This window comes from Somniosus microcephalus, chromosome 8 (genome assembly GCF_052327205.1).
Source record: "Somniosus microcephalus isolate GS21.2 chromosome 8, FLI_Smic_1.0, whole genome shotgun sequence".
Lineage (NCBI taxonomy): Eukaryota > Metazoa > Chordata > Chondrichthyes > Squaliformes > Somniosidae > Somniosus > Somniosus microcephalus.
Window position 1 is genome coordinate 197059403 of NC_140994.1, and position 23259 is coordinate 197082661.

At 46.2% G+C, this 23259-nt stretch overlaps 1 protein-coding gene across 1 annotated transcript in view; it reads left to right on the forward strand.

Moving 5' to 3' along the window:
- The window catches only part of LOC147114017 (glutamine--fructose-6-phosphate aminotransferase [isomerizing] 2-like), a 103091-nt gene that overhangs the window by 10081 nt on the left and 69751 nt on the right, over positions 1-23259 (forward strand). Inside the window, exons 4-7 of the mRNA XM_085995532.1 lie at positions 5078-5203; positions 17753-17811; positions 17905-18039; positions 18866-18927. Of these exons, the coding sequence (XP_085851658.1) occupies positions 5078-5203; positions 17753-17811; positions 17905-18039; positions 18866-18927 (382 nt within the window). The remainder of the gene's footprint in view (positions 1-5077; positions 5204-17752; positions 17812-17904; positions 18040-18865; positions 18928-23259) is intronic.

Below are 23259 nucleotides of genomic sequence, written 5' to 3' on the forward strand. Positions count from 1 at the left end.
TGGTTGATATTGACAACTTCCAATCTTTTTGTGAAATAGGCTGATTTTATTTCAACACCTTAGGGCTTAGGCAACAGAAGACACGGCCACTAATGGTTGAGCGATTATAATCAGGGATGCTCAACAGGCCAGAATTAGAGGGGCGCAGATATCTCGGGCGGGGGGGCGGAAGTGGTTATGGGGCTAGAGGAGATTACAGAGGTAGGGAGGGATGAGGCCATGGAGGGTTTTGAAAACAAGGATGAGAATTTTGAAATCGAGGCGTTGCTTAACCGGGAGCCAATGTAGGTCAGCGAGCACAGAGGTGATAGGTGAATGGGATTTGGTGTGAGTTAGGACATGGGCAGCCGAGTTTTGGATCACCTCAAGTTTACGTAGGGTATAATGTGAGAGACCAACCAGGAGTGCATTGGAATAGTCAAGTCTAGAGGTAACAAAGGCATGGATGAGGGTTTCAGCAGCGGATGAGGCGAGGGCGGAGACGGACGATGTTACGGATGTGGAAATAGGCGTTCTTAGTTATGCTGCGGATATGTGGTCAGAAGCTCATTTCAGGGTCAGATATGACCCGAAGGTTGCGAACAGTGTGGTTCAGCCTCAGACAGATGTTAGGGAGAGGGATAGAGTCAGTGGCTAGGGAACGGAGTTTGTGGCGGGGACCGAAAACAATGGCTTATGTCTTCCCAATATAATAAAAATTTCTGCTCATCTAGAACTGGATGTCGGACAAGCAGTCAGACAATTTAGAGACCGTGGAGGGGTTGAGAGAAGTGGTAATGAGGTAGAGCTGGGTGTCGTTAGCGTACATGTGGAAACTGATGCCAATGAAGTACTTTTTGGAGTGTAGTCACTGTTGTAATGTGGGAAATGCAGCAACCAATTTGCGCACAGCAAGCAATATGATAATGACCAGATAATCTGTTTTTTAGTGATGTTGATTGAGGGATGAATATTGGCCAGGACACCGGGGATAACTCCCCTGATCTTCTTTGAAATAGTGCCATGGGATCTTTTACGTCCACCTGAGAGAGCAGACGGGGCCTCGGTTTAACGTCTCATCTGAAAGACAGCACCTCCGACGTTGCAGCACTCCCTCAGCACTGCATTGGAGTGTCAGCCTAGATTTATGTGTGCAAGTCCCTGGAGTGGGATGCAAAAAATGTATTTAATACCTCTACTATACCTTCATTCTCCACAGTTACACTTTAACATTCATCCCTGAGTGGTCATACCCTTTCTTTAGCTATCCTTTTACTTTTTATATGCTTTAAAAAAAAAAAGCCATTATTATTTCCTTTTATATTATCTGCTAGTCTTTTTTACATGTCCCTTTTACTCTTTTTTTCACTTGCCCTATTTCTTTTTACATTCCTTATGGTTTTCTTCAATAGTGTTTCAATCTCTCTCTTTATCCATGGTACTCCATTTCTTGATGCACCGCCTTTTTGCCTTACAGGGATATATCTATTATATTCTGCCCGTATCACATTTGAAGATTTTCTACTGCTGACCCTGTTTACTAACTTTTCTGTTCAGTTAATTTAGGCCAGACTCTCTTATCTTGCTGAACTTTATCTTTTTCCAGTCCAGCATCTTTATCTTTGACTCTCATCAGTTATTTGCCCCATTTTATTTTCCAGAGCGAAATCAAATAAAACCCCTATCCTGATTGAACTAGAAATATACCAATCAAGGAAGCAATCCTGGATGCATTCTAAAAAGTGTCATTTTAATCAAGTGCATTATCTTTATTCCAATCTACCTTGGGATGGCTAAAATCACCCATTATTGCCCTTTTGTTCTTGTATATCTCTCTGAAATGTCTGTAGCTCTTCCTCTTCAATCTCATCTCCACTGTTGGTGGCCTGTAATGCACACGGAGAATGATGCTGTTTCCTTTTCTGTTTCTTAACTGTCCATGTGGATTCTGACTTGATGCAATCCCATAGGACATCATTATGTTCTATTGCTTTGATAGAATCCTTTACTAAGTCTACCATGTACCACCTTTTTTCTCTTCTATCTCTTCTAAAAATGTTATAACTAGGAATATTAAGTCCTAGTCCTGTCCAAATCGAAGTCACGTATCTGTTATAGCTACTACATCGTATCACCCCATCGTTATTGATACTTCCAATTCGCTCCATTTTGGTTTTGAATGCTTTGTGCATTCACATAAATACCACTCAATTCTAACTCCAACTTTTTGGAGCATTAACTTTTTTTTTGCTGGTTTTCTCATTTAACTTTTTGATATCCCTTCCCTCTTCTGCAACAGTACATTTTATCTCTTACTACATCAAAAACTCTAAGTATGGAGAGTTCTTCATAGAAACATAGAAGATAGGAGCAGGATAGGGTCATTCGGCCCCTCGAGCCTGCTCCGCCATTCAATGCAATCATGGCTGATCATCCAAATTCAGTACCCTGTCCCTGCTTTCTCCCCATATCCCTTGATCCCTTTAGCCTTAAGAAATATATCCAACTCCTTCTTGAATATATTTAATGAATTGGCCTCCACTGCCTTCTGTGGAAGAGAATTCCACAGGTTCACCACTCTCTGGGTGAAGACATTCCTCCTCATCTCTGTCCTAAATGGCTTACCCCTTATCCTTAGACTGTGACCCCTGGTTCTGGTCTCCCCGACCATCGGGAACATCCTTCCTGCATCTAGTCTGTCTAGTCCTGTTAGAATTTTATAAGTTTCAATGAGATCCCCTCTCATTCTTCTTAACTCCAGCGAGTACAAGCCCAATCGACCCAATCTCTCCTCATACGTCATTCCTGACATCCCAGGTATCAGCCTGGTGAATCATCGCTGCACTCCTTCCATGGCAAGAACATCCTTCCTCAGATAAGGCGACCAAAATTGCACACAATACTCAAGGTGTGGTCTCACCAAGGCCCTGTACAACTGCAGCAAGACATCCTTGTTCCTGTACTCAAAGCCTCTCGCTACGAAGGCCAACATACCATTTGCCTTCTTAACCGCCTGCTGCACCTGCATGCTTACCTTCAGCGACTGGTGCACAAGGACGCCCAGGTCTCGTTGCACTTCCCCTTCTCCCAATCTATTGCCATTCAGATAATCTGCCGCCTTGTTTTTGACACCAAAGTGGATAACCTCGCATTTATCCACGCTATATTGCATCTGCCATGCTTCTGCCCAATCACCCAACCTGTCCAAATCATACTGGAGTTTCTCGGCATCCTCCTCACAGCACACACGTCCACCCAGCTTTGTTTCGTCTGCAAACTTGGAGATATTACATCTAGTTCCCTCATCCAGATCATTAATATATATTGTGAGTAGCTGGGGTCCTAGCACCGATCCCTGCGGTACCCCACTAGTCACTGCCTGCCACTCGGAAAAAGAGCCGTTTATTCCAACTCTTTGCTTTCTGTCTGCCAACCAGTTCTCTATCCAAGTCAATACCTTGCCCCTTGATCTAAAACCTAAAAATAGACTTTAAAATACCTAAGTTTTGACCCTTTTTATACATGGCCAATTTTGGGTTGTGCTCAATTCCTTTGAATAAATTCTGTGTTTGAATTTTGTTTTTTTCAATTTACACTGAAATGATGAAAAGATGCTAAACCAGTGTAAAATACTCCTCGGACTGTCATTGGTTAAATACTAGTTTTACTATAGAATCATGATATTTCAAACATTTTGCTTACGCAGTAACAGTACAGAGATTGAGGATGAGTTGCCAAGTGTCTGAGCTGAGTAATTTTTCAGACTATTTACATTCAGATGGAAAGTCCTTATTAAAAAAAAAAAAGTATTTTCTTGCTACTTATTCTATTCGCCTACAATGTCAAAGAATCAGTAGTGAAGATAAAGAAATAATATATTGCACTTTTTTTAAATTTACAAAAAAAAATTCACAGAATTGGCATTATCTGCATGAAATGGGAGGGGAAGAGCCTCTCCACATGAACAGCTATTGGCCCGGAATTTGCGGTTGTAATGACAGCGAAACTGTCAGTGTTTGCCATCATGACAACTTTGAAAGTGACAGCAACTTCTGGCGTCTGCACATGCGCAGATAAATGCGGAAATCCAGAAGTTGCTGTCAGTTATTCCCTGCTCCTCCACAGGCTACACTGTTGAACTCCCCAGAGCTGGTAATCAATTGAAATCACTGAACTGACATAATCTTCCCCTTTAACACTGGAATATTGCTATGAAAACCTCCCCGAAAAAGTTAAGCCTTGTCGAATGAGGTGAAACTGGGTTTTTAATGGCATACGGAGTCAAAATTACTGCTGAACAACCGTTTTGGCCCTGAAAAACTTAATTTTATATTTGTGGAATGTCGAATGTTTCCATTATGATAAAAATTCATAGATTTTAATATAATTTTTTTAAGTTTGTTCATGATATTTCAGCTTCTACCTTGATCCCATGTGTATGTCCCAATCTTTATTTTGCTCTCTGTAAAATGATTAAAAAGTAAAGGAAAATCAGTGCATTTTACTTCCTGGTTTGCTGTCTGTGAGAATTCTTCAATGTGATTGGCTGCTTAGCCAGTTTGATGACATAACTGATGCTGGTGATCCCCTAGACTTGGCATCAGAATCAAGTTAACGTCGGGAGAGGTGAAATCAATGGCACAGAGATCGCTAGATCTTTGTGGGCAGCTTTCTTTGAGGTCCGCAGCGAGCGCCATCACTTTGCCCACTCACTGCTGACCTCAGAATCTGGGCCAATGTATTTCAGAAGAATGTCATTCTAGGGTGGGAAATAATTGCAGTGCGAAATACCTAATTTCCTACTATCCCTTAAAGATTGTTTATTACAGCTGCTGTCTGAAACATCTTTTACCTTGAGTTCAGGCAGCATCTAATTGGTAGAGGCACAACCCTTCAGGCTGCATGGAAGGTGTACTTAAACCAAAAATAAAATACTTGTCCAACTGACGTTTTTAAAGTTAATGATAGCCCTCCAACTTGTAAGTAATATGGAATGTTGTAATAAATTCAATTGTGAAATAGTTGCTTAATAGTCTGCGGTGATCTATATTTATGCTTAAATACAGCACTTGGTGTACAACAATTATTTTGTTTTCAGAACAAAATCTTCTGGACTTTGACAAAGAATTTGAAATGCACTTTGGGATTGCTCACACTCGCTGGGCAACACATGGGGTGCCAAATGAAGTGAACAGTCATCCTCATCGCTCTGATAAAAACAATGGTATGTGTTTTTACTGCATTAAAAATGATGAGAGGAGTACAGATACTCTAAATTAATCAGAATATTAAAAATTGGGTTGTTTATGAATTTCAGTAGAACATCCGCAAGATTGGGTTACAGCCCAAAACTCCCTGCTAACCATTTACTATAATATCTATTGAAAGGTCTTGTATTTCTTACTGTTGGGTGGGAGGTGTGCTGAGTACATTTGTTAGATAAAGGTGCCATGATGTAAATGAGATGAAGGAAACTACTGTGACACAAATGAAGCCTGACTTTTTTTCACTTGGTATCAGCATCAATTTTTTAATTTGTTTTTTTCATTCACGGGATGTGGGCATTGCTGGCACCATCAGCATTTATTCCCTATCCCTAATTGCCCTTGAGAAAGTGGTGGTGAACTGCTGCAGTCCGTGTTGTGAAGGTACTCCCATAGTGCTGTTAGGTAGGGAGTTCCAGGATTTTGACCTAGCGACGATGAAGGAGCGGTGATATATTTACAAGTCAGGATGATGTGTGACTTGCAGTGATGGTGTTCCAATGCGACTGCTGCCCTTGTCCTTCTAGGTGGTAGAGGTCGCGGGTATGGGAGGTGCTGGCGAAGAACCCTTGGCGAGTTGCTGCTGTGCATCTTGTAGATGGTACACACTGCAGCCACGGTATGCCGAAGGTGGAGGGAGTGGATGTTTAAGGCGCTGGATGGGGTGCCAGTCAAGTGGGCTGCTTTTCCTGGATGGTGTCAAGCCTCTTGAGTGTTGTTGGAGCTGCACTCATCCAGGCAAGTGGAGAATATTCCATTACGCTCCTGCCTTGTATCTTGTAGGTGATGGAAAGGCTTTGGGGAGTCAGGAGATGACTCGCCGCAGAATACCCAGCCTCTGACCTGCTCTTGTAGCCACAGTATTTATTTCAGATTTCCAGCATCTGCAGTATTTTGCTTTTGTAACAGTATTTATGTGGTTGGTCCAATTAAGTTTCTGGTCAATGGTGACCCCCAGGATGTTGATGGTGGGGGATTCGCCGATGGTAATGCCATTGAATGTCAAGGGGCGGTGGTTAGACTCTCTTGTTGGAGATTGTCATTGCCCGGCACTTGCTTGCGTGAATGTTACTTGCCATTTATCAGCCAAACCTGGATGTTGTCCAGGTCTTGATGCATGTGGGCATAGACTGCTTCATTATCTGAGGAATTGCGAATGGAACTGAACACTGTGCAATCATCAGTGAACATCCCTACTTCTGACCCCATGATAGAGGGAAGATCATTGACAAAGCAGCTAAAGCTAGTTGGGCTAGGACACTGCCCTGAGAAACTCCTGCAGCGATGTCCTGGGGCTGAGATGACTGGCCTCCAACAACCATAACCCCCTTACTTTGTGCTAGGTATAACTCCAGCCAGTGAAGAGTTTTCCACTGATCCCCATTGACTTCAATTTTACTAGGACTCCTTGGTGCCACACTCGGTCAAATGCTGCCTTGATGTCAAGGGCAGTCACACTCTCGCCTCCCTCTGGAATCCAGCGCTTTTGTCCATGTTTGGACCAAGGCTGTAATGAGGTATGGAGCCGAGAGGTCCTGGCAGAACCCAAACTGAGCATCAGTGAGCAGGTTATTGGTGAATAAGTGCTGCTTGATAGCACTTCACTTTGCTGGTGTTTGAAATTAGGTTGATGGGGCGGTAATTGGCCGGATTGGATATCTCCTGCTTTTTGTGGACAGGACCTACCTGGGCAATTTTCCAATTTTGTCAGGTAGATGCCAGTGTTGTAGCTGTACTGAACAGCTTGGCTAGAGGCACAGCTAGTTCTGGAGCACAGGTCTTCAGCACTACAGCCGGGATGTTGTTGGGGCCCAGAGCCTTTGCTGTATCCAGTGCACTCAGCGTTTTCTTGATATCATGTGGAGTGAATCGAATTGGCTGAAGAGTGGCATCTGTGATGGTGGTGACCTCAGGAGGAAGCCGAGATGGCTCATCCACTCGGCACTTCTGGTTGAAGATAGTTGCGAATGCTTCAGCCTTGTCTTTTGCACTTATGCTGGGTTCCGTCGTCGTTAAGGATGGGGATGTTCATGGAGCCTGCTCCTCCCGTTAGTTGTTTAATTGTCCACCAGCATTCACGACTGGATGTGGCAGGATTGCAGAGCTTTGATCTGATCTTTTGGTTGTGGAATTGCTTAGCTCTGCCTATAGCATACTGCTTCTGCCGTTTAGCATGTATGTAGCCCTGTGTTGCAGCTTCACCAGGTTGGCACCTCATTTTCAGATACACCTGAGGGTTTTTTTCGAATTTAGAAAGGCACGGATTAATCAAAGACAGTCAGCATGGATTTGTTAAGGGAAGGTCGTGTCTGACTAACTTGATTGAATTTTTTGAGGAGATAACAAGGAAGGTCGATGAGGACAGCGCATTTGATGTAGTCTACCTGGATTTTAGCAAGGCTTTTGACAGGGTCCCACATGGCAGACTGGTCAGAAAAGTAAAATCTCATGTGATCCAAGGGAAAGTGGCAAGTTGGATCCAAAATTGGCTCAGTGGCAGGAAGCAAAGGATAATGATCAGCAGGTGTTTTTGTAACTGGAAGGCTGTTTTCCGTGGCGTTCCACAGGGCTCAGTATTAGGTCGATTGCTTTTTGTGGTACATATCAATGATTTAGACTTCAATGTGGGGGGGATGATTAAGAAGTTTGCAGATGATTCAAAAATTGGCAGTTTGGGTGCTAGGAAGAAAGCTATCAATGGATTGGTCAGGTGGGCAGAAAAGTGGCAAATGGAATTCAATCCGGAGAACTGAGGTAATGCATTTGAGGAGGGCTAACAAGGCATGGGAATACACAATAAATGGTAAGATACTGAGAAGTGTAGAGGAACAGAGGGACCTTGGCATGCATGTCCACAGATCCTTGACGGTAACAGGTCAGGTAGATAAGGTAGTTAAGAAGGCAGATGGGATACTTTCCTTTATTAGCTGAGGCATAGACTATAAGAGCAGGGAGGTTATGCTAGAACTGTATAAAACACTAGTTAAGCCACGTCTAGAGTACTGCATACAGTTCTGGTCACCACATTACAGGAAAGATGTGATTACACTAGAGAGGGTACAGAGGAGATTTATGAGGATGTTGCCAAGACTGGAGAATTTTAGCTATGAGGAAAAATTGGATAGGCTGGGATTGTTTTCTTTGGCACAGAGGAGGCTGAGGGGAGATTTAATTGAGGTGTATAAAATTATGAGGGGCCTAGACAGAGTGAATAGGAAGGACCAATTCCCCTTAGCAGAGAGGTCACTAACCAGGGGGCATAGATTTAAAGTAAATGGTAGAAGATTTAGAGGGGAGTTGAGGGGAACTTTTTTCACCAAGAGGGTGGTGGGGTCTGGAACTCACTGCTTGAAAGGGTGGTAGAGGCAGAAACCCTCATCGCATTTAAAAAAAGTACTTGGATGTGAACTTGAAGTGTCATAACCTACAGGGCTACAGACCAAGAGCTGGAAAGTGGGATTAGGCTGGATAGCTCTTTTTCGGCCGGCACGGACACAATGGGCCAAATGGCCCCCTTCAGTGCCATAAATTTCTATGATTCAATGCTGCTCCTGGCATGCTCTTCCACGCTCTTCATTGAACCAGGGTTGGTCGCCTGGCTTGATGGTCATGGTAGAGTGAGGAATATGCCGGGCCATGAGGTTACAGATTGTAGCATCATGTATCAACTATGGTGTGTATTATATATGTCACATTTCTGCTCGTATTCACTTGCTCCCTTACTGTTTAATAAACTTGTTTGACATTTATAGCCTAAAATAAGGTCTAGTGTGAATCTTGCTCTGCCACTGTTAAAGACACGGAGGATCCTTTGGATGCATGGGATAGAATCAGCAGTTGAAGTAATCTAAAAGGCTATCTGTTATCCTGGGTGTGCGACAGTATTTTACCTAGATGTCAAGGCAAGTGAAAATACTCATGGAGAGTGAAGGCGAATCCACATGACTAATTTAAAACATTCAAGCCGAAACATTCAAGCCGAAAACTATCAAGGGTAAAAGATCCCAAAATGTAACCATTACTTTGGTTCCACTGTGGGTCCTCACTTAACACAGTAAACTGAATTGTATCAATAGGCCAGGTTTGCTGGAGCGGGGCATCTTGCGGCATGCCCCGTTAGTTAGACTTGTTCGTGCACGTTTAGGTTTTAAATTTTTTTGCCCATTAGGTTGCTGGAAGTGTGAGCTGATAATGGGGCAACAGGGCATCTAGGGACCTTGGTAAACAATGGAACGAACCGTGTATCTCCTCAATCAATGAGATTTGAGGATTGAGAAATCAACAGAGGAAGGACTAAGAAGCAGGTGAATTAGAGTGCGTGAATTCAATGTCAAATCAGGTACAGAAAGACAAATAAAGAGAGGGAAAGAAAGATTGGATTAAGAGAGAAAAAAGAGAGACAGAAAGGAGAAGAAAGAAAAACTTTAAAACTTTAAAATTTGACATTTTTAAAATTTCCTAAAACAAGTCACAACCTGAAGGAATGAGACTCCACACTTTAATAATTGTTTACTTTCTGGGCAAGAGAAGTTGATTGGCACAATAGCAAAATACTGCAGATGCTGGAAATCTGAAATAACAACAGAAAACGCTGGAAAAACTCAGCAGGCCAGGCAGCATCCATGGAGAGAGAAACAAAGTTAACGTTTCAGGTCTGGGACCCTTCATCAGAACTGGAAAAAGCTGGAGATGTAACAGATATTAAGCAGGCGCAGAGACGGGGGGTGGGGGTGGGGGTGGGGGGGAGGGAGGAATTGAAGGAACATACTGTGCTTTTGTAAGAGGCAGGAAAGATAAAATGTTGCAAATGGGAATGGCAAAATCATACAGCATGAAAAATGGGGGCAGGGCTTATAGTTTGAAATTGTTGAACTCAATGTTGAGTTCAGAAGGCTGTAAAGTGTCTAAACGAAAGATGAGGTGCTGTTCCTCGAGCTTACGTTGAGCTACATTGGAACAATGTAATAGGCCGAGGACAGAGAGACCAGAGTGGGAGTGAAGCGGTGAATTAAAGTGACAGGCGACCAGAAGCTCAGGGTCACCATTACGGACTGAACGGAGGTATTCCGCAAAGCGGTCGCCCAATTTGCATTTGGTCTCCCCAATGTAGAGGAGACCGCATCGTGAGCAGCGAATACAGTATACTAAATTGCAAGAAGTACAAGTAAATCGCTGTTTCACCTGGAAGAGGTGTTTGGGGCCCTGGACAGTGGGAAGGGAGGAGGTAAAAGGGCATGTGTTGCATCTGCGCTTGCACGGGAAGGTGCCAGGCGAAGGGCAAGGGCTGTTGGGGGTGATTGAGGAGTGGACGAGGGTGTCACGGAGGGAGCAGTCCCTTCGGAATGCTGAAAGGGGAGGTGAGGGGAAGATGCGTTTGGTGGTGGGATCACGTTGGAGGTGGCGGAAATGGCGGAGGATGATCCAATGAATGTGGAGGCTGGAGGGGTGAAAGGTGAGGACAAGGGGAACCCTATCATGGTTCTGGGAGGGAGGGGAAGGGGTGAGAGCAGAAATGCGGGAAATGGAACGGACACGGTCAAGGGCCGTGTCAACCACAGTAGAGGGGAATCCTCGGTTGAGGAAAAAGGAAGACATGTCGGAAGCACTGGTATGGAAGGTGGCATCGTCAGAACAAACGCGGCAGAGACGGAGAAACTGGGAGAATGGAATAGAGTCCTTACAGGAAGCGGGGTGGGAGGAAGTGTAGCCCAGGTAGCAGTGGGAGTCAGTGGGCTTGTAGTGGATGTTTGTCGAAAGCCGATCGCCAGAAACGGAGACGGAGAAGTCAAGGAAGGGAAGAGAAGAGTCGGAGATGGACCATGTGAAGGTGAGGGAAGGGTGGACATTGGAAGTAAAGTGAATGAACTTACCTAGTTCAGGGCGAGAGCAGGAAACGGCACTGATACAGTCATCGATGTACGGAAAAAGAGATGAGGGAGGGGACCTGAGTAGGATTGGAACAAAGAATGTTCCACATATCCCATGAAAAGGCAGGCATAGCTAGGGCCCATGCGGGTTCCCATAGCAACACCTTTAATTTGGAGGAAGTGAGTGAAGTCAAAGGAGACGTTGTTCAATGTGAGAACAAGTTCAGCGAGGTGGAGGAGGGTGGTGGTGAATGGAGACTGGTTGGGCCTCTGTTCAAGGAAGAAGCGGAGGGCCCTCAGGCCGTCCTGGTGGGGGATGGAGGTGTAGAAAGATTGGACGTCCATAGTGAAAAGGAGATGGTTGGGGCCAGGAAACTGGAAACTGTTGGTGACGGAGGGTGTCGGAAGAGTCGCGAATGTAGGTGGGAAGAGATTGGACAAGGGGAGAAAAAAGAGAGTCGAGATAGGAAGAGAGAAGTTCCATGGGGCAAGGACAGGCTGAAACGATGGGTCTACCAGGGCAGTCCTGTTTGTGGATCTTGGGAAGGAGGTAGAAGCAGGCTGTGCGGGGTTGGGGAATTATGAGATTGGCGGCCATGGAGGGAAGATCTCCAGAGGAGATGAGGTCAGTGACAGTCTTGGAAACAATGGCTTGATGTTTGCTAGTGGGGTCATGGTCCAGGCGGAGGTAGGAGGAGGAGTCGGAGAGTTGGCGTTCAGCTTCTGCACGGTAGAGGTTGGTTCGCCAAACAACAACAGCACCACCCTTATCAGCAGGTTTAATGTTAGGGTTGGATCGGAGAGAACGGAGTGCTGCAAGTTCAGAGGAAGGTAGGTTGGAGTGAGAGAGGGGAGCAGAGAAATTGAGACGGCTGATGTCACGTCGGCAGTTAGCAATGAAAAGATCTAGAGAGGGTAAGAGGCCAGAGGGAGGGGTCCAGGTAGAACGAGAATTTTGAAAGCGGGAGAAAGGGTCAGCTGTGCGGGGGGCGGGGGGGGGAAGACTCCTGGCCAAAGAAGTGGGCACGGAGACGAAGGCGACGGCGAAAGAGCTCCGCATCGTGCCGAGCTCGAAATTCATTGAGATGGGGGCGTAAGGGGATGAAGCTTAGGCCTTTGCTGAGGACTGATCATTGGAGTCAGAGGGGATAGTGAAAACACGGCAGGGGGTGAGATTGGAAGAAGGGATGGGGTCAGAGGAAAGTGAAGGGGAAGAAGGTTCCGGAGGGGTGTTGGTGTCCAAGAGTTGATGAAGCTTGCGATCCTTGACATCAGAAAGGAAGAGAAAAAGTTTTTTGTTCAAGCGTTGGATGAGTCGAAGGATGAAATGGAACTGTGGACCCGGACAGCTTTGAGATAGAGTGCGTCGGTGCTGCTGAAGAGAGAGGTCGAGAGTGTTCATGTGGCGCCGCATGGCGTTGAGCGTGGATCTCAAGATGCGGCGATAGCAGTAGTTCGAGGAACGATGAATATCTTGGAGATATTTGTAATCCTGGGTGGATCCAAAACACGAAGGGTGGCAGTTTAGTTGGAATCTACGTGGAATAGGTCGGAACCGGAGACAGTTGCTGAGGAAAGAGATGTGGCTGTGAAACCGAGTCTTGGCAGATACCTGATCAAACACGAGAAGGGAAACTGAAAGCAATGAAGATGAACAAGGTTGAAGAGTCAAACGGAAATCCCGTTGGAGAGAAGAGCAGAACTTCAAGGTGGGCATTCCTAGAAGAGAGGTGGCAGTGAACAAACACTAATACAATAGCAAAATACTGTACTGCAGATGCTGGAAATCTGAAATAACAACAGAAAACGCTGGAAAAACTCAGCAGGCCAGGCAGCATCCGTGGAGAGAGAAACAGTTAACGTTTCAGGTCTGGGACCCTTCATCAGAACTGGAAAAAGCTGGAGATGTAACATTAAGCAGGTGCAGAGACAGGGGGGGGGGGGGTGGGGGGGGAGGGAGGAATTGAAGGAACATACTGTGCTTTTGTAAGAGGCAGGAAGGATAAAATGTTGCAAATGGGAATGGCAAAATCATACAGCATGAAAAATGGGGGCAGGGGTTATAGTTTGAAATTGTTGAACTCAATGTTGAGTCCAGAAGGCTGTAAAGTGCCTAATCGAAAGATGAGGTGCTGTTCGTTGAGCTACATTGGAACAATGTAATAGGCCGAGGACAGAGAGATCAGAGTGGGAGTGAAGCGGTGAATTAAAGTGACAGGCGACAGGAAACTCAGGGTCACCCTTATGGACTGAACGGAGGTGTTCTGCAAAGCGGTCGCCCAATCTGCGTTTGGTCTCCCCAAAGTTGATTGGCAGCTGTTTAAAGGGTGCTTAGCTATTAATTACAAGATTTCACTTTCTGTGGCAAGTTTAACGGAAAATTAATGTGCAAATGCTGCAACTTCATGAAAATTGCGGGGAAGTTGGGCGCGCGATGCCGTTTTTGCGAGGCTAACGGTGGAGTGGCGCAACGGTAGCATAGTGGTTATGTCACTGGACTAGTAATCCAGAGACCTGGACTAATAGTCCGGAGACATGAGTTCAAATCCCACCACGGCAGCTGGGGAATTTAATTTCAGTTAATTAAATAAATCTGGAATAATAAGCTAGTATCAGTAATGGTGGCCATGAAGTTATCGGATTGTCGTAAAAACCCATCTGGTTCACTAATGTCCTTTAAGGAAAGGAAATCTGCCGTCCTTACCTGGTCTGGCCTATATGTGACTCCAGGCCCACAACAATGTGATTGACTCTTAACTGCTCTCTGAAATGGCCTAGCAAGCCACTCAGCTGTAAAACAACTGCTACGAAAAACAATAAGAATAAAACCGGACGGACCACCCGGCGTCGACCTCGGCACCGGCTACGGACACAACAACAGCGCACCCAGCCCAGTCGATCCTGCAAAGTCCTCCTCACCAACATCTGGGGATTTGTGCCAAAATTTGAAGAGCTGTCTCACAGACTAGTCAACAACAGCCTGACATAGTCATACTCACAGAATCATACCTTTCAGCCAATGTCCCAAACTCCTCCATCACCATCCCTGGGTATGCCCTGTCCCATTGGCAGGCCAGATCCACCAGGGGTGGCGGCACAGTGGTATACAGTTGTGAGGGAGTGGGCCTGGGAGTCCTCAACATTGACTCCGGACCCCATGAAATCTCATGGCTTCAGGTCAAGCATGGGCAAGGAAACCTCCTGCTGATTACCACCTACTACCCCCTCTCAGCTGCTGAATCAGTACTCCTCCATGTTGAACACCACTTGGAAGAAGCACCGAGAGTAGCAAGGGCACAGAATGTACTCTGGTTGGGGGACTTCAATGTCCATCACCAAGAGTGGCTCGGTAGCTCCAGTACTGACCGAGCTGGCCGAGTCCTGAAGGACATAGGTGCCAGTCTGGGCCTGCGACAGGTGGTGAGAGAACCAACACGAGGAAAAAACCTACTTGACCTCGTCCTCACCAATCTACCTGTCGCAAATGCATCTGTCCATGACTGCATTGGTAGCAGTGACCATCACACAGTCATTGTGGAGACGAAGTCCCATCTACACACTGAGGACACCCTCCATGGTATTGTGTGGACACTACCACCATGCTAAATTGGATAGATTCAGAACAGATCCAGCAGCTCAAAACTGGGCATCCATGAGGTGCGGTGGGCCATTAGCAGCAGCAGAATTGTATTCCACCACAATCTGTAACCTCACGGCCCGACATATCCCTCACTCTACCATTACCATCAAGCCAGGGGACCAACCCTGGTTCAATAAGGAGTGTAGAAGTGCATGCCAGGAGCAGCACCAGGCGTACCTAAAAATGCGGTGCCAACCTGGGGAAGCTGCAACACCGGACTACATGCATGCTAAAAAGCGGAAGCAGCATGTTATAGACAAAGCTAAGCGATCTCACAATCAACGGATGAAATGAAAGCTTTGCAGTCCTGCTACATCCAGTCATGAATGGTGGTGGACCATTAAACAACTAACGGGAGGAGGAGGCTCCATGGATATCCCCATCCTCAATGATGGTAGAGCCCAACACATGAGTGCAAAAGGCAAAGCTGAAGTGTTTGCAACCATCTTCAGCCAGAAGTGCCAAGTGGATGATCCATATCGGCCTCCTCCTAAGGTCCCCACCACCACAGAAGCCAGTCTTCAGCCAATTCGATTCACTCCACATGATATCCAGAAACAGCTGAGTGCACTGGATACAGCAAAGGCTGTGGGCCCCGACAACATCCCAGCTGTCGTGCTGAAGACTTGTGCTCCAGAACTAGCCGCACCTCTAGCCAAGCTGTTCCAGTACAGCTACAACACTGGCATCTATCCGACAATGTGGAAAACTGCCCAGGTATATCCTGTCCACAAAAAGCAGGACAAATCCAATCCAGCCAATTACCACCCCATCAGTCTACTCTCAATCATCAGCAAAGTGATGGAAGGTGTCGTCGACAGTGCTATCAAGCAGCACTTACTCACCAATAACCTGCTCACTGATGCCCAGTTTGGGTTCTGCCAGCACCACTCTGCTCTAGACCTCATTACAGCCTTGGTCCAAACATGAACAAAAGAGCTGAATTCCAGAGGTGAGGTGAGAGGGACTGCCCTTGACATCAAGGCAGCATTTGACCGAGTGTGGCGTCAAGGAGCTCTAGTAAAACTGAAGTCAATGGGAATCGGGGGGAAAACTCTCCACTGGCACAAAGGAAGATGGTTGTGGTGGTTCGAGGTCAATCATCACAGCCTCAGGACATTGCTGCAGGAGTTCCTCAAGGCAGTGTCCTAGGCCCAACCATCTTCAGCTGCTTCATCAATGACCTTCCCTCCATCATAAAGTCAGAAGTGGGGATGTTCGCTGATGACTGCACAGTGTTCAGTGCCATTCGCAACTCAGATAATGAAACAGTCCATGCCCGCATGCAGCAAGACCTGGACGACATTCAGGCTTGGGCTGATAAGTGGCAAGTAACATTCGCGCCACACAGGTGCCAGGCAATAACTATCTCCAACAAGTGAGCGTCTAACCACTGCCCCATGACATTCAACGGCACAACTATCGTCGAAACCCCCACCATCAATATCCTGGGGGTCACCATTGACCAGAAACTTAACTGGACCAGCCACATAAATACTGTGGCAACAAGAGCAGGTCAGAGGCTGGGTATTCTGCAGTGAGTGTCTCACCTCCTGACTCCCCAAAGCCTTTCCACCATCTACAAGGCACAAGTAAGGAGTGTGATGGAATACTCTCCACTTGCCTGGATGAGTGCAGCTCCAACAACACCCAACACTCAAGAAGCTCGACACCATCCAAGACAAAGCAGCCCACTTGATTGGCACCCCATCCACCACCTTCAACATTCACTCCCTCCACCACCGGCGCACCATGGCTGCAGTGTGTACCATCTACAAGATGCAGTGCCTTCCAAACCCACGACCTCTTTCACCTAGAAGGACAAGGGCAGCAGGCACATGGGAACACTACCACCTCCAAGTTCCCCTCCAAGGCACACACCATCCTGACTTGGAAGTATATCGCCGTTCCTTCATCGTCGTTGGGTCAAAATCCTGGAACTCCCGCCCTAACAGCACTGTGGGAGTACCTTCACCACACAGACTGCCGTGGTTCAAGGTGGCGGCTCACCGCCACCTTCTCAAGGGCAACTAAGGATGGGCAATAAATGCTGGCCTTGCCAGCAACGCCCACATCCCATGAACGAATAAAAAAAAAATTGGCCCGCAACTTGTGGCAATTCGCAATTCACGGGGTATCTGTGCCTCACTACAAGTTGCTGCCCAATTTGTGCATTAATAACAACATGCATTGTTCAGACGCTGTTACTTTTTCAGCAAAATCTGTCCCAATATGTCTGCACTGAGTTATTGAGTACTGTATCCAGTTGGGCCCACAAATTGTTTACATTTATTACAATGCTATGTTGAGTGTAAAGTGTGTTGATTGGAAGTAGTCATGTGAAAAAGCAGTATCACTGGGGCCTCTAGAGCAGTGTTGTCCATTACATTAGCTACCAGGCAAATGTGGCTAATTGGTAATCCAGATGTGGGTAATTGCATTTCTGACAGCCCATCTACAGAACGGTATTGGCAGATCTTGGGGATAGGTCACCTGCTTATCCTGTCTGCCAAAAATACTGTGTGAGATGGATAAATCATAGAAAGGGAACAGCATGTCATTTTTTTCCCCCAAGTGCATAGATTTTTAAAAATATTTTTCTCCAAAACCCTGCCTGGGAAATCTGAGTACAAATTGTAGTTTATCTACCACTGGCCTGACCTGAAAACAGCTAACTAGACTCTGACTAGGAATTGAATCTGGGATCTTACTAGCTTGTATGATCAGTATAAATGATCCATTGTGGGAACCCCATACAAAGAATTAATCTAAAATTGGATAAGGGGACAACTCTAGGCTTCCGTCACCAACATCCTCAATTGCATTGCCAAGATCTGTAAACCATTGGGTGAGGAATACAGGCATGATTCATGTCCTACCATTTTGACTTACCAATGTGCTGTGGCATCAGTGAGTCTTAAATATGTTCTTTAATTTTGTACAAATATGGATTTAAAGGATTGATGATTTACAGGTTCAAACAGTGCTATTTTTGTTTTTAGAATTTGTGGTAGTCCATAATGGAATTATCACGAACTACAAAGATCTAAGAAAATTTCTGGTAAGTAGAATTGTAGTAACCCAATCAAAATGTAATGCATATAGTAAAAATGTGTTAATTCCAATATATTCTAAATGTCCTTTTCCATTTCAGGAGAGTAAAGATTATGAGTTTGAATCTGAGACAGACACTGAGGTGATTCCTAAACTAACAAAGTATGTGTATGACAACAGAGAAAGTGAAGACATTAGATTTTCTACTTTGGTGGAAAGAGTTGTTCAACAGCTGGTGAGCTGCAATTAATTCTTTCTAAAAACAAAAATATTTGAATATTATGTTTACAGTACATGGTAAATGGAACATAAAGGTTATTTAAGTATCCTTAGTAAGCTGATTCATATACTCTATCATTGTTTGATGTGTATTTTATAATAGAATTTCATCACCTATATGCTGGACATTGAAAAATTATTCATATTTCATAAGTGGAAAGCCAAAATGTGCAATTTAAAATATTTTATGATCAAGATTACCATCAGATGTCCCACTTAAATAACAATACAGATAGATTTAAGTACTTGTATTGAAATCAAATTACAATTATTAATATCAAGATTAGGGCAGTAACTATGCAACTTTTAATATGTTGTTTTGGTTACCTAATTAACCCACGCTTTGGTGGCAGCACTGGCTAGCTAATCAAAATCTAAGTAGATAATAGTGGGAAAAGTTTCAACACATTCTTTTAAGTTGTACATGTATTTTAGATAGCCGTACAAATAGAAACAGTTGAATTGGAATTTTCATTCACATAACTTTGGGGCCTCCTGTTTCCTTTATGCTGGTGACATCATTAATATAGCTATCTGGAGACTATTTTCCTGAAACTGTGCCAAGAAGGTCTTTTTACTTCATGGAAATGCCTCTAAAGGTCAAAGAATTAATTTTGTTTTATGATTTTTTTTTGCAGAATAATCTGAACATTGTGTGTAATTATACTGAGAATGTACTCTTGCTTTTCCCATAGGCATTTTTGTGAGTGATTAAATCTGCCTTTTTAGTTGGCAATAAAAATGATTTAACAACAGAAATTACATTTTTTTTGTACTTGCAGGAAGGAGCATTTGCACTTGTCTTCAAGAGCAGTTGTTTCCCAGGTGAAGCTGTTGCTACTAGGTTAGTGAGCTGTTATGATATCTGTAATAATTACTATTTGAGCTTCTTTGTCAGATCATTGAACACTGTTGTAGTGTTGTCTTATAATTTCAAAAATGTCTATGTTTTTGGTTCTTGCAGCCTTTTTAGGATTGTTTATTATCTTTTTACTGTTTTTATTTGAAGTCAGGTATTCTAATTATTGTCTGTTAGGTTGGGAGTAGAATGGAGTGGATCAGTCGTAAAATAAGTAGATTTTGTATATAAAAATAAATTTACTATGAGCTACTTTAAAAATAAATTAAAATGCATTGCCATAGTCAATAATGCTGTATGCAGCTCAATTTTCTCTCCCAGCCAGTGCTAAAAAGGTTATGAATGGAGTCTATTCTACAAAGTCTTAAATGCAGTTCTTGTACAAATCGAGGTTCTTTCTGGCTGTTGTTCAAAAAATTACACAGGACACTGTTATGCGAGGTAACAAGCAGGCAAAGTAAATTAACACTGAGCACTGAAAAATGTACTAAAATGAAGGAAAAATTGTAATTTCCTTTAAAATTTAAATTCACTGATTTATTTTGAATTTTCAAAAGTACCAGTTTTAACAGCCAGCGTGAGTCGTCCGGGTGGGCCGAGGCAGGCGGTAAACAGTCCAGTCCTCAGCAGTGCGAGACTCGGGAGATTTTAACTCCTGGGCCTAATCGGCATGTCCCCTGTCAGTATCCCACCCAAACCTGGAGGGACGTGATAGCTGGCCAGCAGGCGGGTGCGGGATTTGGGGCTGCAGGAGGATGCTGCCAGAGTCCTAACAGAATGGTGTCCAACAGTCAGGTAAGTGGCTAGGAGAGGGTCATGTGGGCAATGCAGTCAGGGGATGGGGAGGGAAGCCCGAGGTAGGCCCAAGGTTTCCTTGTTGGGCTAGACGGAGCACTCCTGCTTGTCCCGTAGCCCCAGTCCTGGCTGGGAAACCACATTGGCTTCCTGGTACTGGTCTGGGGTTAAATTTGCAGCCTGGGCCCGACAACATCATCGTGTCCCAATCTGCATATTTAAAACAGGACCCCACTGGCTGTTCTGCTCACCTGCTCAAAGAGCAAGTTAAAATTCCAACCAGCTGGAAGGCAGCGGTTAAGTTACCACAATGATTTTAGCTGCCTGCTCGCCCGGTTTCCACAGAATAGGTAGGGTTAAAATCAATTCTAAAGTGTTTACTGAGAGATTTCCACACCAGGCATCACAATTACCTTGCAGTATATCAACAGAGGAATTGATTTAGCTATATACTAAAAGATTTTTGAAAAGGCATTTATTACTATACTGTTTGAAGATAAAGCAAGTTGTAAGAAGTGAAGCTTCTTCTCAGTAACTTGGGACTATCTATCTATCTATCTATCTATATATATATATATAAAACGGTCTGTCTTTCCGTCTGTCTTTCCGTCTTTCCGTCTGTCCGGCTATACAATCATCAAAAGTTATAGAGCGTACCTACACATATGTTATATCAAAAGAAAGCTTATCATTTGGGGACTCTCACAGGCGTATTTACTTTTTGGTCAGACAAAAATTGTTCCGACAGTATACAAAAAAGGTTCAAAAAACGGCAACATTCCACTCATTAGCGTTGAGTGACGTGATGGTTGACCAATCGTGCAGGGGATTAACCTGATGGTTGACCAATCGGTGCGTCACGGGGGGCGTTTCATTGCGTGTGTGGGCGGGCCTAATCCTGAGCTGAGGTGAGTGGCCACCATCTTGATTCCTAACTCTTCATTTATTTTTCCCACTTTCTGCATGTTTATTTTCAAACATAGATTTCCAGCAAAAAAAAAGTTGCTTTTAAAACACAATTAAATTGTTTTTAAAAAAAGTTAATTAATTTGTAAATATTTTCTCTAACCTCATTAATTTTCCTACCTTTCACCGTTTTTGCAGGCCTCGAAGCCTCGGCCTCTCCTCCCCAGCCACGTCCGAGCTAGGCACCTCCCGTCCCACTCAACAAGCGGCCCGCAATCGCCGCCATCTTTGTAAAGGCTGGAGGGGCGGCACGGAGCTCCGCGGAGCCATCGCCGGCGCTGGGCTCGGGCGCTTTGTGGCCTGCGGCCGAACGGCGGCTGCGGAGCTCGGGCTGCCCGGGGCGCTGCGCTTGGCTGGGCCATGTCAGTGCGGGTGCCCGAGGCCCCGGGGCCTAGCCTTTTCCAACCGCCGCCAGCAGCACAACTCTCAACACTGGCAGAGGGGAGAGGGTCTGCTGGCTCCCCCCCTCCCTTTCCCCCTCCCTTTCCCCCCCCCCACACCCCCTTCCCACCCCTCCCACACACCCCCTTCCCTTCCCCCCTCCCCTTCCCTCCCCCCTTCCCTTTCTTCCCTCCCCTTCCCCCCTTTCCTTTCCTTTCCTTTCCCCCCCATCTCCCCACCTTCCCCCCCCCCCCTTCCCCCTGTGGTAAACCACTGTTGTTCACTCCACTGTTGTTCACTCTTGCCCATTGTTGTACCTGTCTGTGCATGCCTCAGCTGGCTCCGCCCCTGGCTCCACCCATATGCCCTGGTATAAAGGCGGCTGCTCTGCAGTTCCCCAGGCATTCAGGACCGGTCGACCACTAGAGGCATGCCTTCGTTCTTTAGCTAATAAAAGCCTGTTTGTTACTCTCTTAACTTCCAGTCTTTCTCAGTAATTGATAGCGCATCAATTTTATTAGCTAAACTTTTTTTCGATGGAGCAAATCCTCAAACCAGCACGCCTGGAACTAGACCCTCAAGAGGCGGATTCATCTACCAAGTTCGCACACTGGCTGCGATGCTTCGAATTTTTCCTAGAAGCCTCCGTCGAAACTGTTCAAAACGATGGCGACAAACTAAAAATTCTGACCTCCAAGGTGAACCACCAAGCTTATTCGCTCATCCAAGATGCGACTACCGACAAGGGTGCTCTCGACCTTAAAGAACAGTACGCACGCCCGGTAAATGAGGTTTACGCCAGACACCTCCTGGGGTCCCGCAAACAGCAACCTGGGGAATCGATGGAGGTATACCTACAGGCGCTGAAGGTGCTCGGCCGGGCCTGCAAATGTAAAGAGGTGTCGGCCGCGGTGTACACGAAGGAACTTGTCCGGGACGCCTTCGTCGCGGGCCTCAGGTCCAACTACACCCGGCAGAGACTATCGGAGCAGGGCGAACTCGACCTGAAGAAGGCCATGGCCCTCGCACTCTCGCTAGACGTGGCCCACCGGAATATGGACGCCTACTCCCCTGACCGCGCGGCCGCATCGTGGATGGCGCGGGCGCCGCCATCCTGGGACACGGTAGGACCGCCACCCTGCACCGCGCCACCCCCGTCACATCCCGCCAACGGCCCAACTTCTGCAGCGAAGTCCCGGGGCCCGAAGTGTTACTTCTGTGGCCATGCCAAACACCCCAGAGCGCGCTGCCCGGCGAAAAACGCTACTTGCTCTGGTTGTGGGAAGAAAGGGCACTACGCCAGCATCTGCAAGCTAAACCTACCCCAAACTTCAGCAGTGCCGCGTGTGGGCCGAGCGGGCCGCCATCTTGGACGCCATCTTGTACGCCTCCAGCCGCGTGTGGATCATGGGCGCCGCCATCTTGGACGCCTTCGACCATGGGTGATCCGTTCCGGCCGCCATTTTTGCAACGGGCCCCCGACTCACCCACCGCCTCACCTGATGACTGCAGCGACACGCCTGACCCTATGCTGGCCTCCGTTACACTGGATCAATCTAGACCTCACCAACTAGCCAGGTCCATGATGGACATTAAGGTAAACTGCCTTTTCGACTGCGGGAGCACGGAGAGCTTTATCCACCCCGACACGGTGCGGCGTTACTCTCTCCCGGTCCTGCCAGTGCGCCACCGGGTCTCTATGGCCTCCAAGTCCCATTCAGCGGACGTCGGCGGCTACTGCGTGGTGACCCTTTCGGTGAGGGGCACAGAGTACAGAAACTTTAAACTGCTTGTCCTGCCCCATCTCTGCGCTGCCGTTCTACTGGGGTTGGATTTTCAGTGCCACCTTAAGAGTGTCACGATGGCGTACGGTGGACCCCTTCCCCCACTCACAGTCTGCAACCAGCAGTTTTCAAATTGCCCGCCGCGCACCTTTTGCATCCTCTCCACGCTTAATGTCACCCCCCCCCCCGTTGTTCGCTAACCTCGCCCACGACTGTAAGCCCATCGCCACCAAAAGCAGGCGATACAGCGCTGGTGACAGAGTTTTTAATAAATCTGAGGTGGAGCGGCTCCTGAAGGAGGGGATTATTGAAGCTAGCACCAGCCCCTGGCTGTGGTCGTCAAGACCGGCGAGAAGCAGCGCCTGGTCATTGACTACAGCCAAACAATTAA